The following is a 22,361-nucleotide window of genomic DNA, read 5'->3' as shown; positions in this document are numbered from 1 at the left end:
GCATGATCTAAACAAACTGGCTGGGAGAAAGGTGCGCTCCCGAGCATAAGATAGCAGCCTACTGCAAACACAAGAACTGGGGTAAAAGACATCGAATGTTACCTCAATTAACTCAGGCACGGACCGCTTGCAGGAAAGGGGGGTAAAAAAGATGAGCATATTAAAAAAACGTGCGAGGCCTGGCTTCCGGTCAGACCCGTCTCTCACAAGGAATTAATGGATTGATGAAGACACGAATTCTTCCTGACTTTTTTAGACTCCTGATCCAGATTGCTAGAAACGCACCTAAAATATGCAGTCAGCTTGACCTGGGAATCTCTAAAACAAACAACGGCCATGCTTTCATTAGTATATTTCCCTGTCTTATTGTCAATATACAACGGGATTAGCGTTCACACATGACACGGTAAAGCGAGATGGAACTTCCCACAAGTAACATCTTACGCGCTGTTCAAGGCTATGAAAAGGACAAACCACTAACCAGAGGGCTTTAGGCTGCTGGAGCATATTCGCAGCAATCAAAAGTACTCTCCTCGCTGAGCATACATATGATACATTTACAGTACTTGAGTACTTGTTTTGTGACGCGGTAAAGTTCCAGGTGGTGATAAAACGTGCTAATCGCCGTTTCTAGTGCAACTCCTTCCATACGAAAGCAGGAAAAAAATAGTGGAGCTGGACACCATTACCAGGAGAAGACAACTGCAGTTGGTGAATAAAGTCTTACTTATCTGCCAACTGGTTGTGCAAGAAGTCAAGAACGGAGAGGCGCTGCAAAATACAGGTGAAGGTTACTGTGGAACAACAGATACTGGCACAGGGGTGAGAGGAGAAATAATGAGGATCAATGATAGCTACCCTTTGCTCAAGATTAGCTTGTTCAGAATCCAGCTTCAACTTCTCAAGGCATTGAATTGCTTCCTCAAAACCCTCAACTGCAGCGCTTTCGTTCCCAAGATTTCTCTCCACATCCGCAACTTTGGCAAGAGAAGTCGCTAGATCAATGACCTATATCCAACAGTTGCAAATTAAAAAACCACACATACCTAGAAGCAAACCACACTCTGAAGGTCTGAGTCATGTTTCGTGAATAACTAAAACATGTTCCATAAAAATAAAATGTTAGCCAAAAAATATAATGTTCAAATTTAAGCAGTAAAGCTTGACCCAAGATTGACATATTTGGATCCTAGCAAGCACAGGCTTTGCCCAAACATCTCCAGTGAAGAACAGTTTTCATACCTTGATTGAAAGTGATTTATTTAGGCTATAGGTTCAAGAAGAATACATCAGAAATTACTAAAGCCTGCCTCTATCCAATCACAACAAACTACCATTTTCTCCAGAAGTACAGTAAATGTAAGCTCTATCTTGCCAATTATTCTAGATCATTAGTTTTGCTGCTCCCTTCTTTCCCCTTCCCTATCACATCACTTCCATTGCAGCATTGCATAGATGAACTAGATATCTATGTGCACTTACTATTGATCACACAGGTACACAAAGTGACTTCTGTTCACAAATGTGATTGTTCTTGAGGTACTCCAAAAATTTTCAACAGCCCTGCATTTATCTGTTGTTTGGGTTCTTAAATAATATGTAGAGAAGATCAAATGCAGTATGATGCTTCTCACTGGCTGTTATGCAGGCCGGCTAGCCGGCAACATGGACCAAGGAACAACACACTGACATGCAGTAAGGCACAACAATGCACTCACAGCAACATAGCGGCAGCAGTACACGACTATATGCGATTGGAAATACGTGCATGCATGGCAGCATGATTAGTTAGAATTGATGATTAGCCAGATCATTTAGCTGCATATGATCTTATTAGGATCTTCAGGATTTACGGTTCCCATACAAATGGAGATCAGTTAGTATCCTTAGTCCATTACAAAGTTTGTTAGCAGTTGGCTAAGGCATTAAAGCGCCTAATAATCTATAAAGATTGTCATAGGGTGTATGATAAAATAAGCAAAGAAATATCAGAAAAAATCCACCCTCTACCCTGAACCTTGGATTTGGGCGACTTTGCACCATTGGCAGCACCCAATCTCAAGTGTCCAGTTCGGCGTTTGTTTACCAACCACTGGATTCCTTCATCCCTCACAGCTCTCAAATTTGGTTCATGACAAATCCTTAGTTAGAGCATCTCCAGCAGTTTCCCAATAAATATTTCCCAATAACAAGTTAATGGGGATATCCCAATATCTCTTTCATTGTTATTGGGAGAGTTACTTTTGCAGTCTCCCAATAATCTCATCCCAATCCAACAACCATATTGGGAGAGTCACAACTCCTCCTTTATTAGGGAGAGTTGGGGTAAATTATTGGGTTCTCCCAATAATTATTGAGAAAAGGGAAAAGTAAAGGGAGTCTGCTGGAGCACTATTTTTTTTACCAACTTTCCCAATACGGTAGTTGGATTGGGAAATGGGGAACTGCTGTAAATGCTCTTATCACATATGTCGGACAAATCCTCAGTTATCACGTGAAATCTTTAGTAAGATGCAGTTCACCCCCCCCCCCCACACACACACCACCCCAATGCCCAACGGCCGAACAACCAAAGTGATTTCCATCAAAGAACAATAAACTATACTTTTTCTTCTACTGTTTCCATGGTGTGCATGTCCATGAGTATCAAACATATGCAATGCAAGGCAACATCGTTCCTGTCCCATGCCATCCAACAGTTTATGAATTGTATAGTTCCCCACAACGTACCTGGGAAGCCACTGCAGAGTGTTCTTTTACTGCATTTCTGCGAACATCCAATGAACGGGCATAATAGTTTCTTGCGGATTGGAGGTTCCCGTCATAGTAGCGAAGGTCACCAATTTTATTTAGTGAAACAGAGAGAGTATGAACCAACTGCAGATGAATGTAACAGCTAGATCAGTATATGATAATTGTGATGTTACTACAATTTATACTAAAATTGAATACAACCTCAAGATCTTTTGTGGGGAGTTTCGAGAGGAACTCAGAACTTTCTTCATAGTAAGTGATTGCTGACGGAGCATCTCCCAAGGTCCGACTGAAAACACAGTATAATGATAAGGATGCAGTGTTGAATGAGTTTAGTAATTAACAAACTATGCAAAATAAGATAGGGCCACAGCTAATTATGTTAATGAATATTGAACAATACAAAACACTAATTATATGTAGACTGAGGCAATATAACAGTGATAAGAGTGAATATTCACTAATGATAACTTGATAAGTAGCAAAATAGAGTCATCAGAGATTCAGAGACATAGTCCGATCTCAGGGTAGCGCTTAGGCGGGGGCCCCATACCCATGGGGTTTAGTAGTAGATTTATTGAGGGATTTACCTCGATCAATCGGGGTGGCATCCCAGAGGGATGGTCTTGTCTTGTATTAATGGGAATTCCTCCCTTTGGTCGGATACTTAGATCATCTATTTTAGTGGTGCCTTTGGTCACCTCTAAAATTATAGGATTGGCAGGTGAAATAAGAATCACAGACCCTGTGTGTTCCGAACAAGGTGGCTAGACATCCTGATCAGAATCGTGCTAACTCGCTATTAGAAGCATCAGCCTGTAATTAGCAACAAAATGATGCCTGGTACGGGGAACGACTTATTTTTAATTTAGTGAAATAGACCAAACAGGTTGCAAGCAGCCAAAGACTGGCATAACCATTAGCAGGGGAAACACCAGGTTTAAGCAAGATGGTACACTGGCACAAGGTTGGAAAAAAAATTTCAGTAGCAACTAGCAAGCACTCATTTTTACCATTTCACGTAGCTAAAATAGTATAAATTTGTGCACTGCCATAGATTTACTTCTAGCTTCGTGCCTGACCATCAGGCTAGAAGCCTACTGAAACTCCTAACTTCATCAGTCAGTCCGTCCACAGTCCATACAATTAATCAATGTTGAAAATTGGCTCATACACAGTGTTGTTCGATAGTAGATGCAAAAAGGAACAACAAAACTGCCTACAGTGGAGACTTTTCCTTTCTTCAATGGAAAAGGTTTCGGCTAGATAAGACTTAGAGCATTAAGATACTAGAATACATGAAAGCAAGAGCAAGAATTGCCCTCTAAAGGAGCACACCTACGCAGGAACCTACCTCAATATACAGTCAAATATCAATGAAACATCTGCAGAAAAGAATCTTGTAGATTTGCTTCCTTCCACTAGAATGGGCTCTTTTAGAGTCCAGACCATCACACTTCTATATACAGGGTAGCAAAAGAAACTAACTGGTAAAAAGAACTGGTGTCTTAAGGCAGTAGTGTGCATGTTTTCTGGAATCCCGGTTTGACTCCTGATAGTATTTTCTTAGTTTTCTTAAGTGGGGAAAACTACTGAAGGGAAATAGTTAAGGGTGAGCAGGCATACCAGCAGTCCCCAAGCATCCCTAACACAGCTCCAAGCTGAGAACATAGATCTAGGTTATCTTCTGACGACTTCAACTCCTCCCTGATGTCATCTGCGCACATAGTGAGCCTTGATTTTGCACTTTCAATGTTCTGGGCACGAAAAGCCTGGAGATGCAAAAATTAGGGAAAGGTTATAACATCAATATCATAAATAAATTATAAACAATGGAGAAGGATCGCCTACGTAAATTGTACAGGTTCAAGTATCAGGAGTTCATAATATGAGGGAGGCTAAAGCAATTGACTCAATCACTGACCCTCATAGCTTGCTGCACTAGAAAGGCTCCTCTTTCCATGGAAACATCCTCATATATGACTTTGTTATTGCCACCCGCTGCTTCCACATCCCCGGCAGCGTGTGATCGCTTGATTCTGGCATGACCATCAATGAAGCGATCAACAAGAGCTTGAAGCTCGGCATCAGGCTCAATCCCCTCTATATCAGCACCACACAGCGGGCAGTCTTTAAAACGTGATATACACGCCCTGCCAAGAAAATCCAGTAAGATCCTATTGAAGCAAGAAATGAAACAAGAAGTGTATTTTGAACTGGATGCAAAGCAGAAGACACACTTGCAGAATTTATGGGCGCACGGCTTGCATTTGCTGCTTTCATGGAGCAGTGCCTGGCAGATAATGCAGCTGAGCGGACCCAGCTTGAATGTGTTGCTGTCGTAGCCAAATGGGCACTTTGCTGGCACCATACGAGGATCAGTGCCCTTTTCGTCAGCATTGTCAGTACTTTCCTTGTGCTCGCTACTGTTATCCTTGCCGGTCACAGGGCACACACCACTTATGCTCTTGTCAGATTTTGCAGGGCATACCCCAGCACCGCTCTTATCGGATTTCACAGGGCATACGCCACCACCAGTGGTAGCTCCAGCGAAAGGGCAGAGTGAGCTCATGATTATTCACTGGTTGTTCCCTGCAGAAAATGGAACAAGTAGCGTACCCTTTTAGGCATGGAACACCAAATTATCATACCAGTAGTGCAACTGAAATTCTATATGTACATATGCATGAGCACAATCATCGGCTGATTGGTGAAAATGAATCCCTCAGAGACTGGGTCCCAACCTGATCCCATAGTGAGAGTGGGATTCTCGACCTAGCCAGTCAGGCAGAGCGAATCACAGGAATTTAATTTTGGCAAGCAAAGCCCCAGCGATCTGATTGATAACAGCAACAAACTGATTGGATGGAATCCAGGAATACATTAACGACAAGCATTTGGTTGTGGTTGGGTGGGTCGGTGGCAGAAAGGAAGGTGGAGGGCTACCAATATGGAAGGAAGATACAACACGGCATAGTTCAGTAATTCTCAAGTGCATACAGGGGAGTTTGAGCATTGGAACGCAAGTCTGTAAGGTAGGGTTTCAATGTTTGAGGAGCGTCGACAAACCTCAATTCTATGCCGATTGAACAAAATCAAAAGGGAGTATAAAGAGGGCGTAAATGACCCACCGTGGCTACTCGCCTTCGCCTTTCTGCGCGACGGACGCCGCCCCTAAATCCCCCCGCGCTCCACCCGCGGCCTCCCCACGCGCCGCTGCGCGACGAGAACGAGGCCCGCCCTCCACCGCCGGGCGCAAGCGCCGGTGCCCCGCACGCCTGCTGCTGCCGCCGCCGCCGCCGCCGCCGACGTCCTCTCGCACTTGGAAACGGAGAGAGCACGAGGGCTTCGGACGGAGAGTCGCGCTACGGCGCTGATGGAGGCGCGCGGGGGGTCTGGTCGAGGCGAGGTCGCGCGGCGGCGGCGAGAATTCGAGATCGACGCGACGGCGTCCTTTTCTTTTCTTTTTTTTTTTGAGGCGGTTGCTGTTCCTATTCGTGGGGAGGGAGGGAGAGTCAGAGAGAGAGGGGCGTGAGCGGTCACGGGCGCGAGGGGTCGCGGGGGAGGCCAGGATAAGATCGCATCTACCGGTATCCAACGGTGGAAGGGCTGCCACGTGAGCTGATGTCAAGCCACACGCTGACGCCACCGTAACGTGTCGGAGTGGTAGTGCCTTTTCCAGTGCCACGAAAGAGCCCACAGCCCCACACGCAGAGCATCGGGACGATGGAAGTAACCTATGGAGCCCATGAGAGAAAAAACCCAAGGCCGCTCTGATAGGCCCACCGGAGGCCGAGGTCCAGCCCATTTAGCGTTCCTTCTCCCTTGGACAGCAAGGACGGGGCAGGGTTTAATGCGCTGCCCCGCCTGCCCGGTAGTCAAGGCGGGCGTAGTGTGATGAGCGGTCTCGGGGTTTGGTGAGGCCAGCAGCAGCAGTGATGCGCCCTCATTTATGACGCGCTCAGTCTCCTCACCAGTCATCCCTTCTCTCCTCCCCTCCCCCGGTGGGAAAACGCGGGCGGCTAGCGACGGCCATGGCGCCGCCGGCGCTCGTGCCGCTCCCGGTCTTCCTCGCCGCCTTCGTTCTCTCCATCGGGACCCCTGCGCTGGCTCGGAGCTGTGAGTCTTTTCCTTGGTTCCTTTCCTTGTGGTTTTTTCAATCCCCGCGTGCGCAGGCAGCTGTAGATCCACCGTTTCTTGATTTCTTTGCCAATTCCAGGGAGCACTGCTGGGAGCGAGCTCAGGGATGCTTGTTTCGTTGCTTAGATTGAGTGATCAGTTGGGATGTAGTATTGGTTGTCAATTTGTCATCATGAACTAGGCTCTATCTTAGGCACCACGCTGCCCAAATCGACATGTTTTCTTGTTTCAAAGTTCGTTTGGTGATATGCTACCTGCTCTGTATTGGATGGGAATCGAAGAAATGATTTGGCCGATCATCCAAAAATATGGAGATGCAATCAGTCCTCTAGTTTGGGGTGGGGATTTTGCCTCACCACAAAGAACCTGCAACTGCAAGAGGGGAAAAACAAACTTCTCTTTCGTCATTTCCCCCCTTTTTGACATTTCTGGTCATGGCGTTGTTATGGGATTTTGCATCCAGGCCTAAGATTTCCTTTTGTTGGTGATTACTGCTTTTTGGTGCTGCGCTTGGCAAAACATTACTGCATTAGTTAATCAAAACTAGTCATGGTTGCTATCGCACGAAACACCGCACCTTATATTTAAGGTATTGATTAAGTCTTTCTGAAGATCTGTAAATTCGTTAGTTGTGACGGTGATGGCTTCAATTTTGTGCAGCAGCATGCCCAGAGGGTTGGCAAATCAGTCCTGTTCAGAACAAATGTTTCAAGTACATATCGACCTCCCTTTCTTGGGATAGATCCGAGGCTCTCTGCCGTAACTACAGCGGGCATCTGGCTGCGTTATCATCAGTTCAGGAGCTAAACTTCTCAAAGTCTATCTGCGGATCATCAACCTCAGGATGCTGGGTTGGAGGGCATCACTACAACACTAGTACTGGTAATGTTTGGAAATGGTCTGATGATTCATCTGTTTGGAATGAGACCGCCTTTCCTGTTGAGCTGTTGCATTCCAACTGCAGTAGTACTGCATGCGGTGTAGCCACCAGCAATGATTTGTGCACTTTGGTTACTAATGGCCGTGCTTCAATTTCTGGAAAAAGGTGCAGTGAGCCCCATGGTCTGATTTGCATGATGGATCATGGTGAGTTTGTAACTTGTAAGGTTAACGTATTCTGCTAAACTTGGTAATTTGCTTTCATGTAATATGTTTGTACTGACAATCTCTGTTTTTGGTGTCAGTAGACAGATGCTACCATGATCACTGCCACAAGGAGTATTTCATAGCCCTCATTGCTGTGAGTGGTTTCATTCTGGCAACCACTTTAGCCGTTGTGGTTTGGCTGCTTGTCTACAGGCGAAGCAAGAAAAGAAGAAGATCACGAGAAGCATTAGGTGCTTCGGCTGCTGCATTGGTGGCACCGCAATGGAAAGTATACACTAGTGAAGAACTTAGATCAATCACAAAGAATTTCAGCGAGGGAAACCGGCTTCCTGGTAATGCAAAGACAGGAGGAACCTACAGTGGAATCTTGCCAGATGGGTCCAAAGTAGCAATCAAGAGACTGAAGAGATCCAGCCTACAAAGGAAAAAGGACTTCTACTCTGAGATCCGGAGAGTCGCAAAGCTTTATCATCCTAATTTGGTGGCTGTAAAAGGATGTTGTTATGACCATGGTGATCGGTTTATTGTCTATGAGTTTGTTGCAAATGGTCCTTTGGATGTGTGGCTGCATCATATTCCAAGAGGTGGGCGGAGCCTTGATTGGGCAATGAGAATGAGAGCTGCCACAACTCTCGCCCAGGGAATAGCGTAAGCCGTCCCTCTCAAGAGATATTTTTGTTCTTACTATGACTTTTTCTTAGATCAATATTTCTGAGACATTGGAATATTAATTGATGTAAGTGTTAAGGTTCTTATTTCACTTGTTTTATTATTTAGGTTTCTCTTTTCCTCGTATCATTCACTTTCTTAGTTTCCATAACATTTGACCCCACACATAGACTTGCGACTTGAATTATTTTGTTGCGCAATAGTTTGCATGCAGATGTTACGTAATGCTCACATAAGGTGGTGCAACTTGGTCGTCAACCATTTTTGGGTAGTTTGTTTTACCCTACCACATGAAACTAACCGGTTAGATATTAAAATTGGGATTTCATTTTGTCATTATGGCTGCCACATTTATGATTGTATTTGTTGTTTCTTATTAATTTGCATCAGTGGGCTGCAAACATTTACAAATGACCATGCATGGGAAAACTGCTTTACAAATGACCTATAAATAGTGGTGAATTAAAAAGGAAATTTTTCAAAATGACTTATTTCAAGACTATTGGTTAGCAAGTACTGTTTGTCTTCTACTTGGATTACGATGAGCTCGAAATAGGACTTAATGTTAATGCAACTTGTTTGGATTTATCATCTTTGTTCTTGGGGCGTTACTTTTCGTATACAGGTCATCCCCACTAACTGCAATCAGTGTTTTTAAGTCTTATTGTTTACTATGTATTTACTAGTGCTCTTTTAATACAGATTTTTGCATGACAAGGTGAAGCCCCAGGTGGTGCACCGTGACATTCGTGCAAGTAATGTCTTGCTCGATGAGGAATTTGGCTCACATCTGATGGGGGTCGGCCTTTCCAAGTTTGTGCCATGGGAAGTAATGCACGAGAGGACTGTCAAGGCCGCATCCTACGGCTACCTTGCTCCCGAGTTTATATACAGGAACGAGCTGACAACAAAGAGCGACGTCTACAGCTTTGGCGTGCTGCTCCTCGAAATTATCAGCGGTCGTCGCCCTGCACAGTCGGTTGAGTCTGTCGGTTGGCAGACCATATTTGAATGGGCGACACCTCTAGTTCAGTCACACCGCTATCTTGATCTGCTAGACCCACTCATCCAGGAGTTGCCAGATGTGGGGGTCGTCCAGAAGGTTGTCGATCTTGTGTACTCCTGCACCCAGCATGTCCCTTCGGTGCGCCCAAGGATGTCACATGTTGTGCATCAACTCCAGCAGCTTGAGCTGAAGTCTGCAGCATCTGAGCAGCAGCTCAGGAGCGGGACGAGCACCAGCGCGACATCCCCAATGTTACCGTTGGAGGTCCGGACTCCTCGCTGAAATCTACTGCCAGAAATTGAGAGCATTTTCTGTAGTTCCATTGTTGACAGCACTCGGTAGGTAGCACATTCCCTGGAGTGTATGGTGGCCCAGAAGCCACCGTTATCTGTAATCAGTAGTTTAGTTCTGCCCAAATGCTGAGGGGGCAGGTTGTACCCATTTGTACTCGGGTTCCTCTAATCTGCTACAGATTTCAATGGGTTTTGAATCTAGTGAGGAAAAGCTGTATGCCTATACTCTGAAGAAGCTGGTCATGTATATTTTGACAGCAGAGTAAAAGCTAATTTCAGTAGTTTGAAACACTTCCTATTTCCGCAGCATTTTGGTTTCAATATTTACATTCGACATAAAAAAAATGTATTGTTAACGACACTTTCATCTCTCGAGATGTATTCACAATCCCTGATGCATTCTTGATCTGCACAATTAGCTGGAGCTAAGCATGATGATGCGCCTATGTCAGGTAGGGAGCTTTCTCCTGAGCCTGTTGAAGGTTGGTTTCAGCGGCTGGCTTGCGCTCGGCTCAAACGGCTGCAGGGGCTTCCTTTTCTGTGTACTGGCAACACGGCTGGGTGCCGGTGCCGCGTTGGTGCTGCCCTTGCCAGCATTAGCCGGCCTCTGCTTCTTCGCCCTGGGGGCCTCCAGCCTCTCCAGGATCCTTGAAGTCTTCTCGTCCAGCGGCTTAACTGGAGACGGCGGCTTGGCGCGGGGAGGCTTGCCAGCAGCAGGCCTGGGAGGGGCAGGGGTGGCGAAGTCATCATCGAGATCGTCGATGATGATGAGTTTCTCCCACTCCTCACTGATGCTGGGGGAGGCCATCCCTTTCTTGCACTGGCTCGATAGATTGTTCTCCTTGGGAGGAGTTCTGAATGTTGATGTCTGTGGTTCGCTGAATGAGTGGAGATGGTCGTTGAGACCTCCAGCGTTTTCCTCAGGTTGGTTCAGGAACCTGCTTCCTTCGAGGCCCTGGCTTGTTGGTACCTGTGGCTCGCTGAACGAATCAACGTGGTGAGGATCCTTTGGGGCAGAGGCTGGATCAATTGATCTGTAAATGAAGTCGATTCGATCATGGGGCATCTTAGTTGGCCATAGTTATGACAGCTAATTACTGAAATCATTAATCGGAAGAAAGTATTATAAAACTGTAAAGGTAGCAACCGAGCATGTACCCAAACTGCAGGCTGTCCTTCACCAGGCGATTCAGTTTTGAATGAAAACCTCTTTCATGTTGCAGAGGGTTGTAATCCTTGAGCGCAATCTGAAGTAGTCAGTTGCCAGGTATTAATTAAAAAGTATGTGAAGCAAGGAAGCTGCTAATAGTATGCAGAACAAGTTTGTGGAGCAAGGAAGCTGCTAAGAATCAGAACAAGGAATGAAAATCATTCACCTGATCGCAAGTCACAGCTACAGAAATATAGAGGGATACAGAGGCATACCTTAGACAAGGATGTTTCAATTGAATTCTTGATCTCCATGGTAACCTTGGAGTTGCCATCTCGACTCACGGCTGGGAGAGGCAATATCTCTTCAGATCCAGCAAGCCTCTACAACATGATGTGTTCCAATCATTAGCTCAAACCAATAACAGACCACAATCCTTTCTATTGATGAGCAACTAAAGTTGACAAAGCTAGTTATCTGGCATCCGGAATCCAATCCATTAGGGTTTTATGCTAACTACTACAAGCAGTGCAATATGCCTCTAATTGTATCGAAATCGAAATAGGATAAGGGAAGTGTCGCCTATACCCTCAGAAGCATTGGTCCCTTCTCAGATGGTTGAAGAAGATAGTAGCACTGAAGAGTTCCAGTTTTCATCGTTTCAGTATTGCATGATGAGGAGCAAACAAGTCCCTGGTCAAGCTTGAAAAGAGTTTCACAAAGGCCATAGAAAACTGCACGGTACAGATAATATTGACATATCAGAATCATTTGAGAAGCTTAAGACACATCAATCATAGATTGCAATACTAACTCTGAGTGTTCTGGTCTGAACTCTCATCAATTAGAGCAACTTCAACATCATTTGAACTGGGAATCACAACAAAAGGCCTCCCCATTATGACTCCTGTTCACAGACATTGTCATTAGATTTACAAAAATATGTGTATCTGAATAGTCAACAATCGTGGGTACCTTCATTCATTGAGGCTAACTCAGTGCGCTCAATTACATCAAAAGTAATGGAAGTAGAGACTCGCCGTAAGTTTGAGCCACCTTCTGAAGTAGGCAGAAACAATACCGTTTGTTCTCCAATCCTCACAGCAGTATCAGTAATATCAGAAGCTGCAAGCTGTCGACTAGTTATTGGACACGTCCATTTTGCCTTATTTGGGGTGATAAAGTCAATAGGACGACCATGGCACTTGCATGCCTGTTCAATCAATGAGTTGTGCATTAGCATAGCAGTAGAAGGGGCTACAGAATTGACAGCAGGAAGTACGGAGACATAGTTGTTATTATCTGAAGGAAATTAAAAATTAAAAAGGTGATGATGAAATCACTGAAATTGTAAGAAAAAGGTCCTTTATCGGTCACATATTCTTCCACTAACCAATAGTTTCTATTAGCACGAACTCGATGCTTGCAAATCACAAGATGGAACATTAAGCAGTGAAAGGAAAACATCACACTCAGATATGTTCTGTCATTGAGCTTCTATAATTAAATAGCGAGAGGTGGTATAAATAACTTCTGTCACCTGACAAGATGGAAAACCATCAGTTATCTGATTGGCTGATGCATACAGGTTGCAATATATGTGTTTAACAGAGTCAATAATGGGACATCTGAACAGAAACGCAGCTTGCAGTGTCTCCTCCTTGTCATCCTTCAGCTCTTCTAACCACCTCTTCACCAGGCCATGCAAAACTTGGGTCTCTATATTTCCAAATAAACAGCAAACATACATAGTATTAGGTTACCTCACATGACAGAAATGTATAATGTGAACCAGATTGTAAAGAACAACTAATATGGAAACGATAACTGTCAGATCTCCTCCCCAAAAAATAATTCTCTGATAGTGTGATTTAAGCTTATTATTAGAATCATGACAAAGTAAATAGCATGATCATGTTATGGTTTGGAGGTTCATCATGAAAGATCACCATATTATCTGAACATAAACAACAAAACCAATAAATGATTACTACTTCATAATACCATGAGACTTCCTTACCAGGATTGTATCTCCGTACCACACAGTTCTCAAGATCACAAATTCTGGTTACAAAAGAACTGGCATTTTCAGGAACATCGCCATACATGAATGCAGCTTCTGGTTCCAACATTATAAACTCCACAGCAACACACTGTTCTGCTGCTTCCTGATGACAATACAAGACACTAATAAATGGAATGCTATCATCAGGAGCAAGTAATTAGTGGGGGAAAAGCGTAGCTTAATCCCTCTCAGAAAGCCCCCAAGTTACTGTGCTACTACCATAAGAGATCTTCGGAGAGCTTCTGGGTTTTGTGCAGACATACATATAGCGATCACTTTCTTGGAGATGTCATCAGTGGCCCAAGAATAGATGGCTCTATTGCTAAAAAGGTCTGTCAGTGATACATCTGCACATGAGAAATAGAGTCAGGCAAGTCCATCTGAAGATCACTCTCCTGTCACAATATTTAGCATTTCTGAGTTTGTTTTGATCTTGTGACCATCGCACAAAGAATTGGAATATTATGGGACCAACACAATTGCCGTACCTCCAGTAGGCGGAGACCCACCAGGTTGGTCAGGAAGAAAGCCATCCAGAGGTATGTTATTTACAGCACGGTGGAAATCTCGAAGGCTGAATTTTTCATCAGGCCTATACCCAATCTTTAGCTGGTTGAAGTTCAGATGTTAGAAAATATAACAACGTCATAACTTATAACAGTGAAGTAGGAACGCATCTAAGCATCTGGACTGAAATAGACTAATCAGCACTACGAACAGACTGAACAGTTTGATAATGGGACTGGCTAATGTCACCACATTCGCATGTGGTGCATCCAAAAAGTTGTCCACCGAAACAACAGATGCATGCGCATCCTATTTTCACCAGCTGAAAAACATCTGCCTCAGTTACTGCTAAATGTGACATGGGGGTGATTCAAGTAATCCCAAATCATTTGTATGACAGGGACAAATTACTCCCTGTTTTATAGCAAACAGAAGACGGTAAATGGATATTTTCCTAGGAATACGAAATACCACAGTGAACAGTAAGCAAATTATAGAACCTGCACAGGCAGAAATGCACTGAAAAAGAGTGGCAACACAAACATCTTACGACCTCATCTGTGGTGTGTATCAGCACCCAATTGGAGCCAAAACAAACAAAGTGCCCACCAAATCGAGCAGCATAGCATAGCCTATGCAGCAGGACTCAATCAGAATACCAGATCAGTTGGTGTTGAAGTCAATTTGGAATCAGCAAACATGCAATGCGCACAAACACTGAAAAGTGAAAACAAACAGGGCTCCGATCAAGAGCAGAGAGGATGGATAACGGACCTCAGGCCAAGAGGAGGAGCACGACGAGGACGATTTGGAGGAGGGAGCGTGGACGTAGCAGAGGGCCAGGCGGTCGGGCAGTTCGCCGGCGTCGGCGGAGGACGACGAGGCGTGGTGGTGGGGCGGTGGCGTTGCGGCGGCGTAGAGGTTGGCGAGGTGTAGCAGGCACTGCACCCGCGCGCGAGACCGCGGCGGTGCACGGGGTTAGTTGGGGTTTCGGAGCTCAGCTCGACGGATGAATGGGCGGAGGAGAGGGGAAGCGGGCGGGCGCGCGGGAGCGTGGTGGGTACCTGCTTGAGGCGGTGGAGCAGGGGAGGGGGGATGTTGCGCAGGTCCAGCAGGAAGCAGAGCAGCGCCATGGCCGCCCGCCCACATGCGTCCGCCTCCGATGACCCCTCCTCCCTTGCTGGCCTTCGTCTCCAGCGCCGGCCGCGACCTGGCGACGCGTGCGGGTAGCTTCCACCAGACGGCGCCTCGCCCCGCCGCGAGGAGAGAATTTGAATGGGTAATGGGTTGGCTCGCAGCGCACACGCCCAGCGAACGCACGAGGCGCCCGTATATATGGACAGGTGGCGGCCCAGCGTGGCGAGAATTTTTTGAAACAAAAGAGGCACTCGCACTGTCGAACCAGAGTCAAGTCCACTCCATCCGAGAGGCACAAATGTCAAATGATGTAATCCAGCACCATTGCCACGCATCATCATCATATTTCTCAATTCTCATCGAAGTTATTGGGGCACTGGAATTTTGTGCTTTTTCTATACATGCTGCTGCAACTTTGCTCCCAAAGTCCCAAGCTCCAACTAAACTAAGCCCTGACATTGGCTAGAGCACATTCCCTTGGTACCAGATTTTTTTTCTAAAAATGAAAAAGAAAGAAACACTGAGATTACACTACACCAATGCCAATGCTTCCAGCATACTCCTGTACAGTGCTCATTCTAGAACAGCAGCTGAGTAAAGATCGACAGGGAATTTGGGTTGGCAGGTAGCTACAGACTCGCCCTTGTATAATGCAACTCTAGCAGCTTTGCTTCCTCATTACAGGTTGGCCGCCTCGATAGACCGACCGACGGTACCAGATCACAAGTTCTGAATTCTAGTGTTAATCTGCTCTATAACACTGCAGCACCCACACAGTCAGGACTTCCGGACAGAGAAGACGACACCATCGGTCAGAGGCAGGAGGCTGAAATAGGAGCCGTTCTGGTCGACACAGCACGCGTGCCACTTTATCTGATACAAACCTTCAGGGAACGAGGAGACATTCAGCAAGCAAGCCGAGAATCCCTGCCCGCTATCAGCTGGTTCGAAGCGTGCAAAGGCCATAACCATCTCTGAGCTGGACTGGGAATCCTTCTCATCCCTGCCCTTCCTCAAATCACTCCTTAAGTACCACAGCAGCTTGGAATTAAGCTCAACCATTTCGGCAGTCTTGTGCGGTCCAAACTGCTTCCTTCTTGTTCCTGCTGTGTCTAAGCAGGGTGCCGAGCTTGTGGCTAGAATGCAGTACAATTTCATGGGGCGAATGGCAGTTCTCTCTAACAAACGCTTCCACTGCATGCAGAGGGTAAGAGACAACTGGAAACCAGGCTCTACCGACATTTCATTTTTGTCCGCAGGATTTGAAACAAACATGTAAAGTTCAGCGCCAAGGCAAGGCCTGCATATATACCAAAAAAAGAATGTTATCTCATGTTTGGAAGCTCCATTTGCAGGCAACAAATCTCTAGATGAAGTTTGGTATTGTGACACAAATATGCAAGATAACAAGAATATTCTACAACAAAAATAATACTGAAAACACTCTTTCTATCAGAAACTGTCTAGTATTTCAGTCACCAAACAAATGCTAATAGGTCATAATCATATTTGATTATCAATGTAGTGAAACAGAATATGTACCTTACTCTGAAGAAGTACTTGGGAACCACAAAAGGCAATTCCATAAACTTCTGCAAAATGGTGGACAGAAGTTGCAACCCTCTTGTCATTCCATTAGCTTTAGCATTCCCATGTGCGGAAAGCAACGATGCCACGGCAAAATGGCAAAGAGAATATGAATCCTTTTCAAGATCTCCAGAACAGTTCATTCGTCCACTGGACTGTAAACAGACCTGTGCATCAAAAGAAGTGGGCATGAACTGTTGCAGTTTGGAAACAATCTGCCTGTCCAACCCATCTACTCTTCCATGTAAATCTTGTAGGACCAAAGCATAAGAAAACCTCTTCGGAAGCTTGCACGACTCTACATCACTACATGCTCTTGAGAAATCCACAGAATATGCAGTACAAAATGCCAACAGCGAGCACATGAAAGCAAGCCTGGCTAAACTACTAGAGCTATGACAATCCATGTCCATATGGGATGCAGCAAGGAGATCATAACTCTTTGCCAGATCACTTAATCTTAAAGAGCAACTAGCCAAAGCAAGTATTTGGCCTTGGATAATCTCTCCAGATACATTTAAATGATCTTCTCTTCCTTCATATGCAGAAGAATTTGCACTAAGAATACCAAGAATGTCAGTTAACATCTCAAGAAATGATGATCTGAGGCTAATGAACCATCTCTGGAAAAAGAATTCATAATCTGAGGCGGCATTTGATTCTAGGGCATCATTAGCTAAGCCTGTTCTGCCACAAATACCAGTGATTGTTGCTTGGTGACCATGCAACTCTTGAGATTCACTGAGAATACTGTCAAGATCTGTTTCAGCACAGTAAAGCTCCTCGCTAAGATCATTGTCTGTTTTTAGCTCACCAACTAACTTTATAGTTGCTGAGGGAAAAAGTAATAGCTTCATCTCAATTTCCCCAGCAGAAAAAAGTAGCAATGATTTGAACCAACAACTGAAAGAGCCTGGATTAAATACATCTGCCAGTTTCCTGAAGACAAAGGAAGCAGTGAACCAGAGACCTTTACGACAACAGTACATGGAAGACCTATAAGCTTCCCAGTATTTCTGTTTTTTTATAAGCATTTTGGTCATTCGAAGTGCACATAATTCCTGAGCTATCCAAACAGAAGGAGTTAAGAAGAAACTTGGCCCCTCTTTTGAATCACCTGGTTCCTGATTCCCATCTCTGATTTTACAAGTATCCCGGGCAATACAAGCACACATTATCAGATGGAAGGCTTCATATGTGCTCCAGTATTGAGAGTCATTCTGATGAACGCACTCAATTAGACCCTTAATGCTATCATGGAGATTGTATCTAGCACCAGATGTCTTACAAAGAACATCGTGACAAGCATTTCCAAACCTGAGCGTGCAAAGAGTAAGATCATGCATAATGGACCTTTTATTCTTGCGGTCAAATTTGGAGGAATCCAATTTTCCCTTACCAATGTCTGTTTCAATGGGAGAAGCTTCAATCCTTGTAGCTAAAAGTTCAACATTGCCATTTGAGGTGCTCAATTCCTCAAGAGCAATAATTGTCTGGAATGGTTCAACAGAGGTAACGGCAACTTCAGAGTAATCACGGCCATTAATTTGAGATAGTTCTTTTACCACACTGATTAGTTTACCAAGAGCAACAGTAGCCGCAGAAGGGTAGCATGTGACAAGCTTCACCATAAGTCTGAAAGGAGCTATATATTTCTTATCCCATTCAGATGGCATGCAGATGCTTCCGCTAGTGACTTTTTTCTTTTCACAGCTGATTACTTGATTGACCAGAGATATAATATAATTCACAATCATTGTTATGATATTATACAGAGGTCTGTCCATACCATTTTCTTCAGAAGTTAGTGATATGTTGTTGGTTGCTCCTTGGCACTCAGCATATGCAAATGGTAAACCCTTAAGAATGGTCATGTTCAAATCTGGCCTCACTTGCTTGAGAATGCAAAAGACTTCCACAAGTATTTCTAGAGCAGTGCCTTGCATCTCCAAGGAAGAAGAATGTAAATAACTTTCAGCAGCCAGAAGAAGCTTAGATAATTCAGAACCATCGAAATGATGAATGCCTGACGCTTTACCACAGAAATTCTGAAAAATGTATTATCCAATCAGATAATAAGAGGAAAATGAGGTATAAATCAGAAAGCACAGAGGCAATTTATCATCACCTTCTGCAGAATCCTTAACACATAGCTCTTACAGTCAAGTGAAAGATCCTCATCATCAATTAGTGGCAACAATCTGCCAAAAACAGTCCTAATAACTGAAAAATGGTAGGTATTTCTGTGAAACATAAAACACATGCATTTTAACGCCATAGACTTCATAGGAGTGGAATCATGATTCAGAAACAGTAACAGTAAATCCACCTGCAATAGCATGGTGACCAAAGGAATAAGTTAGTTCAAAATCAATAAACAAGATGAGAACATTCATGTTTACGGATCATTGCTAGCTACCAGAATCTCTTATCCAGATGTTTTGATAAAAATATATCGTTTATGTTAACATAGAAATTTGCAATAGTACAAATGTTAGTGCTAACGAACAAGAGGTTTGTGGTAACATCCAAGTGTTATGAATGTTATGTATATTGTTGGTACATAATTCAAACCTTATTGTTGGATTAACTTTTGGAAGCAGAACGCATCTTTCAGTAAAGTGACAAAGGGTAACATATAGGAAAACTAATATTGTCTGAAAAAGGAAATGAATTTGCCAATTTGAAGTTCGGAACCATATATCGCAGAAATTGATTCTTGCCATTATTAGTTGAAGGTTGCAATTTGAAAACATCACTTCAAGGAGAACTTCATGAATATTTCAATATACACAAATATATGCTTGTTGCAACATGGACACAATGACATAGCAGGAAACACAGTTGCAGGGACAGTGGACATTGCTTGCACTACCTGGTCGCAGAACAAAATGATCGACTTGGATACCAATCTTGAGAGCGAATAGAGCATTTCATATTTGAATACATCTTCCAGTGTGCCTAGAACCATCTGCTTTCCAACCTGTGAGGTTAACCAAAAAAATTACTTCATAATGTTCAGTGAGGATAACAGCATGCAACATATGAAGAATGGCTCCTTTAGGAATGTGGAAGCAAAATGCAAGTATGCAACATTATCTTGTTATTATCTAATCCCTCCATTTTAGAACATCCCCCATATCAGTTATGGCCAATTTTAATCATTGACATCTATATCAGCTTGGCCATGAGTGCAACTTTAGTTCAATATGTGTGGGTATGAACAGCCATATCCACGTAAGCTTTGCACGGGTGGCAGATATTGGCCAAAACTAAAGTAAATGAATAAATTTCATCTTTAAGCAACAAACGTATATCCATAAACACCTCATGAACTCTATGGATAACAGCCAACGTACAATCAAGCTTTGAGAAAGCCTTAATTGCTGCCATGATAACTTGTGGTTCTGATGTCTGAGAACATATCAATCTTCGGAACACTTCAAGAATTATCCATGAGAAGTCCTCAGACAGACGACAAATGCAACCAGCCGCAAAGATTGCTGACTTGACCTGCCAATTGACACATGCAAACCTTTAAAATTGGATACCCTCCTACTTTTGGAAAATGCAAACACTTGATAGCAGTCGCATGCTATCCAGTCAAATAGGAAGTTTGTCTGGGGCATATGGTTCATTGCAATGTTAAAGAAAGGTACTGACCTCGAGAGCACTTGAGGCGCCCAAGCTGGAGAGAATCAAAGAGCGGACGTGGACGCTGTCCTTGGAGACCTCGGCGAGGCAGCCGAACACGCGCAGCGCGAGTGCCCTGTCCCGCGCGCTCCCCGTGTCGTATACCGCCTTGACCCTCCTGAGCAATTGGTCGGGCTCCGCCACGCAAGCCCCGGCCAGCGCGCCGCGTCCCCCCGCAGCGGCAAGGAGGGTCCTGACGATGCGGGCCCGCATGGCGCCGTCGGCGGTCCTGAACTCGGTGGCGAGGCGGAGGAGCATGGTCTCCGCGAAGACGCGCGCCTCCCCGGGCAGGACGCCGTACGAGGATGCGACGGGCGCGGGGGCGGGGGAGGTGGCGCAAGCGCAGAGCTGGCGGAGGCGCGGGCTGGCGGCGTCGAGGGCGCGGATGCGCGTGGCTGCGGCCGAACGGGAGCGGAGGTGAATGAGGGGGAATAGAGGAACGAGAAGGGGAGGAGGTGCTGTTGAGCTTACCCTGGTGGCGGGAGCGGAGTCCCCTGTCGAGGTCGATACTCCAGTCCATGGCGGATGCCGCCGGGATCCTCTCCATCGCCGCCGCCGGTCGCCGGAGGGTTTTGGTTTTCTAATTTTTTCGACGGGATGCGTTTTGTTTGCCGCACCGCCGCACGGAGGGTACGCACGTAGGAAAGACGTTCGATCTTGATCCTACGGTTTTCATCTCCGTAAGCCCTTTCTACCTCTATTTTCCTCTCACATTCCTACCGGTTTTGGGTTTCAAAGGACTATGGTCTGCCCGGCGACAGCCAGGCCTGTTTGAGCGGCCGGTTTTGAGTTTCTCTGAATTGTTGTTGGCTTCTTCTTTTGAAAAGCTAATACTAACTTTATAAGCACATGTAAAATATTGGACTGGATCAAAAAATTTCAATCATATAATCAATCACTCATGACATAATAGACCAAGGTATATCTTAACTTTTTTTAAGCGAAAAGGCATATCTTAACTTAATCTCTCGTTTTTCTTATTGGACGTCACGTCAGCGTCGTGCGTCCAGATCAACCCCTAAGCAAAATCCGTGTGTGAGACGTATTTGGAGAAAAATAAAGATTAGTCATACTATCAGATCATGAACTGCTTAGGTCCACCCTTAAAGCATCCTCCAGCAATCTTCAGTAATCCTTTCCCAATAATTAGGGCGTGTTTGGATCCTCAGGTTAAAGTTTAGCCCTTGTCATATCGAATGTCGGATGCTAATTAGAAGAATTAAATATGAGCTAATTATAAAACTAATTGCAGAAGCCCTAGACTAATTTGCTAGATGAATCTATTAAGCCTAATTAATCCATCATTAGCAAATGGTTACTGTAGCACCACATTGTCAAATCATGGACTAATTAGGCTTAATAGATTCGTCTCGCGAATCAGCCTCCATTTGTGCAATTAGTTTTGTAATTAGCTTATATTTAATACTCTTAATTAGTATCAAACATCCGATATAACATGGGCTAAAGTTTAGCCCCTAGTATCCAAACAGAGCCTTAGTATTGGGAGATGTCCCAATATTAGTTTTAGAATTATTAGGAGAGTTGTTTTTACAGTCCCCAATAACCAATTCCCTTCATTTCTCTACGTTCACGTGGATGAAAACTATTTATACTTAATTTTGATATCCAAATAATTTAAAACATTATGTAACACCCCACGTAAGTCATAAATATTTCAAATTCTAATCTAAATTGAAATTTTCCAATTGCATCAAATATTCCAAATAAAATAAGGATAAAGTAAAACATAGAACATCACACACTCCCATTTCCACTCCCACTCCCAGCCATCCTTGATAGAATTTGCGCACGCATTGATTCCAGATATGCTCTCTGTGTCTGATTAAGCCTACTAGTATCCATGAACATGATCTTGTATTCTTGCTCCATCTTCTTCGCTTGTGCGGTTGTGCCTCTTCTCCAAGTACTCTCAATTTTTCCTCTTCAATTGCCAACTTGCGCTCCTCCATTGCCTTAACCTCCATCCACCTTGATTCCTTAGACTTCTTGTTAGCCTCCATCTCCTTCCTTGTTGTGATCATTTCTTGAACTGCGGATTGGAACACAACACCATATCCTCCTTTCTTTACTCTTTCCTTCTCTTGCTTCCTCCCCGAAGGTCTCTTTTTGTTGTTCACCACCAATCTTGGAGTTCCACTCTCCTCCTCATCGCCCTCATTGTCATCAGTGAAATTATCCATAATTAAGATGGATACGAAAGTGTAACGGCCTAGGATAAAAATCCTTCACGTC

At 44.4% G+C, this 22,361-nt stretch overlaps 4 protein-coding genes across 7 annotated transcripts; 1 reads left to right on the top strand and 3 right to left on the bottom strand.

Moving 5' to 3' along the window:
* Positions 1-319: 319 nt before the first annotated feature.
* Positions 320-6,245, bottom strand: LOC117857617 (protein NCA1). Its single transcript, XM_034740378.2, has 8 exons — positions 5,886-6,245; positions 4,995-5,346; positions 4,679-4,907; positions 4,381-4,526; positions 2,956-3,043; positions 2,731-2,877; positions 859-1,008; positions 320-771 (listed from the first exon to the last, which is right to left on the bottom strand). Exons 2-8 carry the CDS (start codon positions 5,324-5,326, stop codon positions 724-726), a joined length of 1,140 nt encoding a protein of 379 aa, XP_034596269.1. The 5' UTR covers positions 5,327-5,346; positions 5,886-6,245; the 3' UTR covers positions 320-723.
* Positions 6,246-6,638: 393 nt separating this feature from the next.
* Positions 6,639-10,260, top strand: LOC117857616 (C-type lectin receptor-like tyrosine-protein kinase At1g52310). Of its 3 annotated transcripts, none has more exons than XM_034740376.2 (4): positions 6,639-6,873; positions 7,558-7,980; positions 8,079-8,649; positions 9,373-10,260. In XM_034740376.2, the coding sequence occupies exons 1-4, from the start codon at positions 6,789-6,791 to the stop codon at positions 9,956-9,958; spliced, it is 1,665 nt and encodes a 554-aa protein (XP_034596267.1). In that variant the 5' UTR covers positions 6,639-6,788; the 3' UTR covers positions 9,959-10,260. The 3 variants fall into 3 exon arrangements, with proteins under 3 accessions (XP_034596267.1, XP_034596268.1, XP_034596266.1); XM_034740377.2 differs by having other exon boundaries at positions 7,555-7,980; positions 8,082-8,649; XM_034740375.2 differs by having other exon boundaries at positions 6,640-6,873; positions 7,555-7,980.
* LOC117857615 (uncharacterized) lies at positions 9,890-15,172 on the bottom strand. Its single transcript, XM_034740372.2, has 12 exons — positions 14,756-15,172; positions 14,466-14,633; positions 13,673-13,793; positions 13,404-13,531; positions 13,140-13,287; positions 12,660-12,838; positions 12,095-12,332; positions 11,934-12,026; positions 11,708-11,853; positions 11,395-11,502; positions 11,128-11,216; positions 9,890-11,003 (listed from the first exon to the last, which is right to left on the bottom strand). Exons 1-12 carry the CDS (start codon positions 15,170-15,172, stop codon positions 10,418-10,420), a joined length of 2,421 nt encoding a protein of 806 aa, XP_034596263.1. The 3' UTR covers positions 9,890-10,417.
* LOC117857614 (uncharacterized) lies at positions 15,135-20,729 on the bottom strand. Of its 2 annotated transcripts, XM_034740370.2 has the most exons (7): positions 20,580-20,729; positions 20,079-20,503; positions 19,743-19,928; positions 19,291-19,398; positions 18,544-18,744; positions 16,371-18,463; positions 15,135-16,128 (listed from the first exon to the last, which is right to left on the bottom strand). In XM_034740370.2, exons 1-7 carry the CDS (start codon positions 20,653-20,655, stop codon positions 15,606-15,608), a joined length of 3,612 nt encoding a protein of 1,203 aa, XP_034596261.1. In that variant the 5' UTR covers positions 20,656-20,729; the 3' UTR covers positions 15,135-15,605. The 2 variants fall into 2 exon arrangements, with proteins under 2 accessions (XP_034596261.1, XP_034596262.1); XM_034740371.2 differs by lacking the exons at positions 20,079-20,503; positions 20,580-20,729 and having other exon boundaries at positions 19,775-19,914.
* Between the last annotated feature and the right edge of the window lie 1,632 nt (positions 20,730-22,361).

Source organism: Setaria viridis, chromosome 5 (assembly GCF_005286985.2).
Source record: "Setaria viridis chromosome 5, Setaria_viridis_v4.0, whole genome shotgun sequence".
Taxonomy (NCBI): Eukaryota; Viridiplantae; Streptophyta; class Magnoliopsida; order Poales; family Poaceae; genus Setaria; species Setaria viridis.
The sequence above is the reverse complement of the archived record's forward strand: the minus strand, read 5'-3'. Positions and strand labels throughout refer to the sequence as shown.

Bases quoted from the DNA above. Each gene is read 5' to 3' on its own strand.
- LOC117857617 (XM_034740378.2), bottom strand. From the start codon at position 5,326: ATGAGCTCACTCTGCCCTTTCGCTGGAGCTACCACTGGTGGTGGCGTA. The intron at 4,527-4,678 runs GTCAGTGATTGA...TTGCATCTCCAG, and splicing joins TAGTGCAGCAAGCTATGAGG to GCTTTTCGTGCCCAGAACAT. The intron at 772-858 runs GTAGCTATCATT...TGTATTTTGCAG, and splicing joins AAGCTAATCTTGAGCAAAGG to CGCCTCTCCGTTCTTGACTT.
- LOC117857616 (XM_034740375.2), top strand. From the start codon at position 6,789: ATGGCGCCGCCGGCGCTCGTGCCGCTCCCGGTCTTCCTCGCCGCCTTC. The intron at 6,874-7,554 runs GTGAGTCTTTTC...AATTTTGTGCAG, and splicing joins CCCTGCGCTGGCTCGGAGCT to CAGCATGCCCAGAGGGTTGG. The intron at 8,650-9,372 runs GTAAGCCGTCCC...CTTTTAATACAG, and splicing joins ACTCTCGCCCAGGGAATAGC to ATTTTTGCATGACAAGGTGA.
- LOC117857615 (XM_034740372.2), bottom strand. From the start codon at position 15,172: ATGATGATGATGCGTGGCAATGGTGCTGGATTACATCATTTGACATTT. The intron at 14,634-14,755 runs GTACCCACCACG...GCGCGGGTGCAG, and splicing joins TGCTCCACCGCCTCAAGCAG to TGCCTGCTACACCTCGCCAA. The intron at 12,333-12,659 runs GTGACAGAAGTT...TTGATTGAACAG, and splicing joins ATGGTTTTCCATCTTGTCAG to GCATGCAAGTGCCATGGTCG.
- LOC117857614 (XM_034740370.2), bottom strand. From the start codon at position 20,655: ATGGAGAGGATCCCGGCGGCATCCGCCATGGACTGGAGTATCGACCTC. The intron at 19,399-19,742 runs GTGTTTATGGAT...TTAACCTCACAG, and splicing joins TTATCCATAGAGTTCATGAG to GTTGGAAAGCAGATGGTTCT. The intron at 18,745-19,290 runs GTAGTGCAAGCA...ATGCTATTGCAG, and splicing joins TCATTTTGTTCTGCGACCAG to GTGGATTTACTGTTACTGTT.